The following is an 8599-nucleotide window of genomic DNA, read 5'->3' as shown; positions in this document are numbered from 1 at the left end:
CACAGGACAGCAGGGTCATCCTTTCCTTTTTCCTGAAAGCTCCGTCGCTCTCCGTGCAGCCGAGATCATGCAAGGAGGGCAAGGGGCAGGGTGGGCATCCATCTCTCCTACTGCAATCCCAGCTCTCCTACTTCACGGCTGCCATTCGCTGTCCCAGAGCCTCGCTCCTGATGCGTTGCTGACGCTTCTCCTCTGCGGGTCACCGAGGTCCTTCGCCACCATGTTCCTTTCCCTTGGATGGAGTCACCTGGACTCACACAATCAATCATAGGACTTGCAGGCTCTTAAACACCCTTAGAAAGGCTCTCCTAGAACTAAGGTCCTTAACCCGAAGGTCGTGACCCCCTAACTGAAGGATGGGGGGGAGGACATGTGGCAACAGTCAAGGGTCAAGGCTTATTTTGTATCTGTCCGCCCCCGGGCGTATAAAAGTTTGTCCGGGGAAAGCGGGATCGTGGAGAAGCATCCTCGCGGGCCGTCCTTATACATCGCGCATGGGTCTGTTAGGATAGTGCGCACATGCGCCCCGCGCGGAAATCGCGGGCGCTGAGGAGATGCCCGTGTGACAATGAACGTTACGGGGTGTGGTACATGTTGTCGCACGTGCATATATATGTATATATGTACATATGTATATGTATGTGTATATGCACATATGTACATGTGTATATGTATATATGTATATGTATGAGACATGATACAGATCAGCCCTGGAGCTCACACCCACCTCAGACTCGCGCTCGCTGCGCGACCCCCACCCCCGCCTCAGTTTCCCCATCTGTGAGGAGCCGGACGAGGAGAGGGCGAACCCCCGCGGGATCTCGGCCCAGGAAACCCCGATGGGATCGTGACGCGTCTGTCAAGACTGAGATCAAGGAACCACTACCCAGAGCCGGGGCGTCCGCAGCGGAAGCCGTGGGAGGGGCTGGGGCAGCAGGAGGCGCCACGCCCCGAGCATACCTAGTGAGGAGCCTGCCCCGCCCCGGCTCTCCCAAGAACTCTGAGAGCGCGTAGGAAAGTCCAGAAGGGGTTGGTGGAAAGGGGAGGGGGGGGGGGGTTGGCGCGGGACACCTCCCCGCGCATGCTCTGTATTTGTCCTTTGGTCCGCGACGTGCGGGCGCCCCCTGGCGGCCGCTCGCTCTCCTCTCGCTCCTTCTGACGCGTCTGTAAAGGGCGGGTGCCGGCGCTTCACGCTGGCGTTGCGCGCACGCGCGGTGCCGGCCTTTGACGTCACTCGCCCGCGCCGGGCCGGGCCGCGGAGCAGGAACTTTGGGAGGGCCGGCGGGCGCATGGCGGCGGCGGGTGCTGCGAGTGCCGCGGCCTTGGGCCCTGGCTCGGCCCTCCAGCTGCCCACCTTCGCGACCGCCTGCGCGCTCGTGAAGCCCGGCTCGTGCCTGAGCGTGGGCCCGCACCGGCGGCACGTGGCGCTGGCGCCGCGCTTCCTGGACCGCAAGCGGAGCGGCCTCCGGCAGCAGCTGGACCGGGAGCTGCTGCGCTACTCGGAGAGGTGGGGGCCGGGGGGGGGGCGCGATTACGGTGCGGGCCGGGGCCGGGGGGGGTCGGGGGGGGGGGCTGCGGGAGGGCTCCGCCCAAGGCCCTTTACCCCCGGTCCTCCTCTGTCGCTGGGCTTCCGGGGCGGGGGCGGAGGGGAGCGCCGCTCTGACCCCTGACCCCTGACCCCTGGCAGCCTGCAGGGCGTCCCCGTGGCCTATGACAACCTGAAGATCGTGGGGGAGCTGGGGGACATCTACGACGACCAGGGCCACATCCACCTCAACGTCGAGGCCGACTTCGTCATCTTCTGCCCCGAGCGGGGCCAGAAGCTCCTGGTACGTGCGGGGCCTGGGGGGGAATCCCTGGCTGACGTCATCAGAGCCCAGACCCCCTGCTGCTTTCCAGCCCTGCTCGCGCCTCCCAGAGCTCGCACCCCCGCTACCCTCCGAGGGCCCCGAAGAAGCAGCCCCTTGTGAAGGCAGACACGCGGGGGGGGGGGGGACACGATCGGGAGGGGCCAGGCTGGAGGGGGTGAGGTGGGGAGGGGGCCGCACAGGAGTCCCCGGAGGGGAAGGACCATCCAAAGACCGGGAGGGGCTCAGAGCTGGAACTAACAGGGAGGGGAGTGGGACCAGCTGGGGCTGCCCCAGGAGCCAAGGTTTGGGGGGGAGGCACATGCCCGCATCTCCCTGTTTCTGAGAAAGGCCCCATCCTGCTCCTGGTCCACTCTGACCCCGGCCTCCCTTTCTCCCGTTTCTGCCACTTTTTCCCTGGCCACCTCTCTGGCTCCTGTCGCCTTCTTGCCTTTCTGGCCAGGGATTGTCGGCAGGGCCAGAGCTTCCAGGCTGGTCTCCCTGCCCAGGTTTCTTTCTTCCCTCCAGTCTGGTCCCTCCCCTGGCCTCACACCTTCAGTGGCTCCCCAGCGCTGGCCTAGAAGATTCCACCCAGCGCATGTAGCCTCAGAGGCCTTCCCTAGCCTGCCCTGTCTCACACAGGAGGGGGCCTGACTGTTCTCTCCATTTTACAGATGAGAAAAAGCCCCTTTGCCTCCAAGGACTCCACAGTTGGGTGACCCCCAACTCGCACCAGCCGAGCTGATGCTGCTCTGCCCCCACTCCTCACCCTGTGTCTGCTTTGTCTGGATGTGGCCACCCCTGAAAACGTCCAACCCTTTTCTTCACTACCCCCAACCCTGCCCCACCTCCTCTTTGGGTCTAGGGGCTTTCTTGAAAGGGTCTTTTTAAAGCTTTAAAGTCAAAGAGAAGCAGCTTAAATATGATTTTACCGCTGCAAAAGGTGTTTAGTTTTGTAGACAGACAGCTGGCTAAGATGAACATTTTCAAGATGTAAATGCAGGCAGTCTTCAAACAGTCACTGTTCTTTGTGTCCTGCCAAACTGGTTCATTAAAGAGTACTTTGTAAACGCTCGAATTAGTTTGTTTATGGAAATTCAGCGCAGATCTCTGTTATGTAAAACATATGTTTCCTGCCCTGAATAAGCTTCTCTCAGAAGTTGGCCATATCCAGGAGTATTTTCTAGGTGTTTTCAGTGGGGGTGGGGTGGGGGGGAGGGCCTCCCTTTCTGGAGCGTTTAGAAACTTATAGAAGTCGGGTTTTGTTGTTGGGAGGAAATCTCCCACTTAGATCAAATGTTTACTTAGGAGCCCCGTGCTGTATTGGCCTGGTGGAAGTGGGCTTTAGTGGAGGTGTGTGTTCTCCCTGTTCGGGGGTATTTCTTCCTGAAGCTCACAGTGCAGCTTGCTGTGGTTCTCCCTGTAGCGCTGAGGGGCTTCCCTCACCATGTCATGCTCTTCTCCCCCAGGGTACAGTCAATAAGGTTGCTCCCAGCCACCTGGGCTGCTTGGTGCACGGCTGTTTCAATGCCTCCATCCCCAAGCCGGAGCACATGCCCATGGAGCAGTGGCAGAACCTGCATTTCAATGTGGGAGACGAGCTCGAGTTTGAAGTATCTCGCCTGGACTCAGACGCCGCCGGAGTCTTCTGCATTCGGGGAACACTCATCGTCAGCAGGTGGGTTCGTCAGGACGAGATGTCCTCCGTCCGAGTGAGGTTTGCCAGGCATGTGGACTGTTGGAGTGTATAGAACGTGACTGATGTTCAGGGGAAATCTGGAGGTGAGGTGAGGCTGGGGGGGTCGGTCCGTAAAAGGACACCGTTGGGGGCAGCTAGGTGGTGCAGTAGATAAAGCACCGGCCCTGGAGTCAGGAGGACCTGAGTTCAAATTTGGCCTCAGACACATAACACTTACTAGCTGTGTGACCCTGGGCAAGTCACTTAACCCCTATTGCCTCACTAAAAAAATAAATAAATAAAAGACACCGCTGTCTTTTAGGACCAATTTAAACGTGAAGAGACTGTTGGTTGACGTAATTTAATTTTTAATTATCCTAAGATTATGAATTTAGTTTGCAGTTAAGGAAACTGCACACACGTGAAGGGACTTGCACGAGCTCACCCAGTCAGGACTTGACACCTCATGGTCTAGCACTTGTCTATACATAGACACAAGAGGTTGCTGCCCTAAGACGTTCTCCTTCTATTAATAAAATGTATTTTACCTTTGAACTTAGACAGTGTGTCGTTGTCGTTTGAGGGAAGAACTGTCCTGTTCCCAACGGTCTGGTCAGTACCCTGAGAGCAGAGGAGGCTGTGGGTGTTCTCGATTCTTCCTGGGGGCCACATAAAAGAACCCTCAGACTTGGCTGCTCTCTGGCCTTCAGAAGTGGGATTGTCCAAATCCCTCATTTAGGAACAAGGAGAGCAAGGCCTCCTTTTCGTTTTTCCTTGGTCTACCCAGGACTACCATTACTAGCACAGGAACTTGCACATAGTAGGCGCTTTGTAAGCGTCCCTTGTGCAGAGCCCCAAGATCAGGAGACAGACCTACAGCCTTCCTGGGTCAGTGTGAATGCCAGGTCTTCCCTGCCTCGTGCCCACTCGCCCACCTTTATGTGGTCATTCCCTAAGAGAGTCTCCTTTCTCTGGGAAAGTGACAGTTCTGAGTTGGAACGGAGGACAAAAAGAGGGAAGTTGGTCCCTCTGGACGTGTGCGTGGTGGGGTCAGGAGCAATCCTGCGTCCCTCCTTTTATCTCACGGTGTAATACCAACAGCCACCACCTTCAAACGGGTTATCCAGGGCACCTAAAAGGGGCTGGTGATGTGGGGGATGGGAGGCAGCAGAGGGCCCAGGGCTGTCACCTGATCTGTCTGGGTGTGTCAGGCATATTACAATAGCCCAAAGAAGGAGGGGAGCCTGGAAGAGCCAAGTGTTGGCTCTAGGGGACGTCCTCGGATGCTGTACATTGTGCCTCCGCTCTTCTCTGGACACCCCGAGGGCCTCTTACATCAGTGCAGCCTGGTGCTCTCACTGACTGCTGGCCTGTTCTCCACAGCTTGCCGCCCAGGGACCCTGCACTTGCCAGAGGATCCGGGGACGTCGGCGATGAGATGGAGCCTGGAGCAGGGGGAGAGAAGCCAAGGAAGAAGAGCATGAAGGCCCCAAAGCAGCTCCGTGCAGACTGTGGTCCCACGCCAGTTGCCACGCCTTCAGACGTGGCGGAGGCAGCAGAGACTGGGCCTCCATCCTACGAGGCTGTAAATGGGCTGTGTGAGGAGCAGGAGCCCCGGACGAAGAAGAAGTACCGCCCAGAGGAGCTGGAGCAGGACCCTCTGGTGCACGCCAGTGACTCGAGTGGCTACCAGAGTGACCAGCAGAAGAAGAAAAGAAAGAGGAAGAAGCACAGTGAGGATCCCGAGAGCCCTGCGGCCCCTGAAGAGCCGCGACCTAAGAAGAAGAAGAAGAAGGAGAAGGAGAAGGAGAAGGAGAAGGAGTGAGCCTCCTGGGTGGGAAGAGGCTGGGGAAGGCCAAGGGAAGGGCCACTGGTCTGGAAAGAGAAGAGATGGTTACACCTGAACGTTTTCATGTCCTGGAGAGTAAAAGATGACTCCTGATATCGAGGGTCGAATTCCAGTCTCCGCCCAAAGATGTGGGTGCTGAGTGTCATGGCCGGGCTGTTCCCAAGCCGAGGGGCCTCTGAGAAAGGGAGAATCAGAACGCACGCAGTCAGTGGGAGTCTAGCTGTCCCCACTTCCCTTGATCAGCACGGCAGAGGCCTGGCTTCTTGGGCCGTGTGGTGGTAGGCTGGCCAAGGGATCAGGTCTTCCTCCTTGTGATCTTGAGGAAATTTAACCATTCTTCCCATGATGACCCACATTTCTGGGCAAAGTAATAATGACAGTTGCTCCCATTTCTGTGGTGCTTGCCCCATGCCAGACTCGGGGCAGAGCATTTAGCTCATCTGGCCCGCACAACAACCCTGAGAGGGAAACTGAGGCTAAGGGGCTTGTCTAGGCTCAGGCTCACCCAGCTGGTCAGTGTCTGAGGCTGGATTTGAACTCTTCCTACCTTCTAACCACTGTGCCTCCTGGCTGCTCTAGCTGTGGTCTTCAGGTTAAGTCCTGTATAAAGAAAACCTGATGGGCAGATAGAATAGGGCAAAACCAGATGGATCATAGGATTATTTTTCATTGTGTTGTTTTAAAACAGGTTTCCATTTAAAGAAGTTTAATTTATATACAGCTTTTCTAGAGCTTGGATCAATTTCTTGTGAAAGCAAGTGTATGTTCTAATAGACAAAAGTGCTTTGTTTGGGGGCAAATCTATGTATATGTAGCTTTATAAATCTCAGTATTACCAATGTGCCTTTAAATTGTATACATAATAAAAAGATATTTTATTTAATTTAGTTTTTTTTTACACTATAATTTCATTTGCAAGTTTAAGTATGGGGGTTTTTTTTGTTTTTGTTTTTAGTGAGGCAATTGGGGCTAAGTGACTTTCCCAGGGTCACACAGCTAGTAAGTGTTAAGTGTCTGAGGTCAGAGTCCTCCTGACTCCAGGACTGGCGCTCTATCCACTGTGCCACCTAGCTGCCCCTTAAGTATATTTTTAGTTGTTACTACACAACCAGATGGTATTGCTAAATAAAGGTTAGGATGCCATTTGGTAAGATTTTACACTGGGATATTATTTAGCTTTATATCATCTGATTTTGTTTAAAGATTAGTATCACTTCGAAGAGTTAATATGAAAAATGAGTTCCTGTTCTTGGTCCTCAGCTCCATGTTCACAAGGTGAGTCCTTCATGGCTGACGGTTCATCTTGGTCTGATGACCCTTTGTGCCTGGGCCTTTTTAGTTTGGACTTTGAATAGAAAGAAGGATTATGGGATGACAAAGGGCCAGCCTAGCTATAGTTATCCAAAGAAGCCTGACTCCCCAGCCGTGGCAGATGTGATGTTCAGCTGCACAGGACATTGGCCTTTCCTTTTTATAGAGGTCATACCACAGCCATGATGACCAAAAGTCCCTAAACTCTTTTCCATATTTCTTCCCTTTCGTTGAGTTCTTTCCTGATATAAATTCAGGAGTCACATATGTCTGGTCTGAGGATCTGGGTTTGACTAACACTTTGCCACTTTAGTAGTTTTGTGACCTTAATTAGTTTCTCTGCAGAGCCCCTTTACTCATTTGTAAAATAAAGGGATAGAATGGGTGACCTCTGAGGCCCCATCCAAACTCTAAAGCTATGACCCTAAAGTATTTACTGGTCGTCTGGGCAGTAGTTATTTTGGCACACTAAGCTGCTTTGGGCTGGTTCTAAGAAGAGTTGGACAGGCAGTGGGTTCATGATAAACATTTTTATTTGGCATCAAAGTAGTATAAGCTGAAATGTAGATCACCACCCCCCTGCCAAAGAGGTCAGCATGTGAGAGGGGGTCAGACGATTGAAATTCTCAGTCAGAAAGACTAAAAGAGCAGAAGGATGGGGGAGACGTGCATTGTCAAAACCGGTGCTTAAGATGAACTTGCTGAGTACCTACTGCAAGCTAAGGTCTAGAGAAATGGAAATCACAGAAGAAGGGAAGCATCAATTATGTCTCAATAAATCTATGGTAGTTGTTGGTTGTAAACATAATTCCTACTGCCTTTTGACTTAGTGAGGAAAATGTCATATTCTTTTTTTCCTGATTCTTACTATATCTGATGGTTGTGGTTGAACTCATTATAGCCTAATCGTTAAATAAGCAAAATAGTTATTGGATATGGTTCTCTTCAGGCATTTTTGACCTTGGGCAAATATAGCTATGTAACTGTAGTAAGAGACTTTCTGTATTTATAAAGTTGTAATTGTGACAGATTAATAGTGAGTAATAGTAGTATTCATGGAAAACTACTTTGGAATAGCAAATGAAAGAAGCAAATTACTATAGATCATATTTTTCTTATTTCTAGAATATTTCAGCTGGGGCTTCTGCCAACTTCACTGTTTTAGAGTAAACGAATTACCACTGTGATCAAAATGAACAATATACCCTATAGAACTTGTGACAAAAGGTTTGTTTGCACTCTGCCATCACCCTAAAGCAAGATAAATTTGAAAATATTGGGTTCTGGCTTTCCTGAAAGCTGGGACGGTATTTCCTTTAATCCTAAATAGGGTCTTTTTGTAGTCCATGTATACATTAGGAAGACTTGTCCAAAAAGGGTAATAGCAGGACAGACCTACACAAGCAAGAATGACCAAGGAAAGCCAACCATCCAATCATGACCTCAGATGTCTATACAAATAGACAAACGGGGTAATGAGGGCAACTGGAGATTGAAACACAGATTTTCATTGCGATTTCATTGACGTGGGTATTCTCTCCAGTGATGCAGAGGGTAGTCAGTCCATGTGTAAAAAAAGTTAATTATTCGCTAATCTAATCTTGAAAAATTATATAATTAGATTTATGAAAAATTATAAGTATATGAAAAATGATAAGTTTAGAAAAATTAAAATTGGGCCATAAGTCCCATCTGGGTCGCTATTCAAATGAAAGAATATTTTGACTGACTGGGCCTAATTTTGGGGCTAATCTGACTAGAGGACTAATCTGGGGACTTTTGACTATTTGGCTATCTGACTGCTATTAATTTAATGTGGGCTGTTTATAAAGTTCCACCACACTGCTCCACTCCCAGATTGATAAGCAAAATATTAAGAAGCCTCTTAACTAAATAATCAAAGCAGAGTTTATT

The 8599-nt window shown here is 51.5% G+C and overlaps 1 protein-coding gene across 1 annotated transcript; it reads left to right on the top strand.

Moving 5' to 3' along the window:
- The first annotated feature begins 1255 nt into the window (after positions 1-1255).
- POLR1F (RNA polymerase I subunit F) lies at positions 1256-8372 on the top strand. Its single transcript, XM_043968793.1, has 4 exons — positions 1256-1507; positions 1688-1829; positions 3317-3525; positions 4909-8372. Exons 1-4 carry the CDS (start codon positions 1290-1292, stop codon positions 5348-5350), a joined length of 1011 nt encoding a protein of 336 aa, XP_043824728.1. The 5' UTR covers positions 1256-1289; the 3' UTR covers positions 5351-8372.
- The last annotated feature ends 227 nt before the right edge of the window (positions 8373-8599 follow it).

This window comes from Dromiciops gliroides, chromosome 5, assembly GCF_019393635.1.
Source record: "Dromiciops gliroides isolate mDroGli1 chromosome 5, mDroGli1.pri, whole genome shotgun sequence".
In the NCBI taxonomy this organism is placed as follows: domain Eukaryota; kingdom Metazoa; phylum Chordata; class Mammalia; order Microbiotheria; family Microbiotheriidae; genus Dromiciops; species Dromiciops gliroides.
Note: the sequence above shows the minus strand (reverse complement) of the source record. Positions and strands in the feature narration are given on the sequence as shown.

Bases quoted from the DNA above. Each gene is read 5' to 3' on its own strand.
- POLR1F (XM_043968793.1), top strand. From the start codon at position 1,290: ATGGCGGCGGCGGGTGCTGCGAGTGCCGCGGCCTTGGGCCCTGGCTCG. The intron at 1,830-3,316 runs GTACGTGCGGGG...CTTCTCCCCCAG, and splicing joins AGCGGGGCCAGAAGCTCCTG to GGTACAGTCAATAAGGTTGC. The intron at 3,526-4,908 runs GTGGGTTCGTCA...TGTTCTCCACAG, and splicing joins GGAACACTCATCGTCAGCAG to CTTGCCGCCCAGGGACCCTG.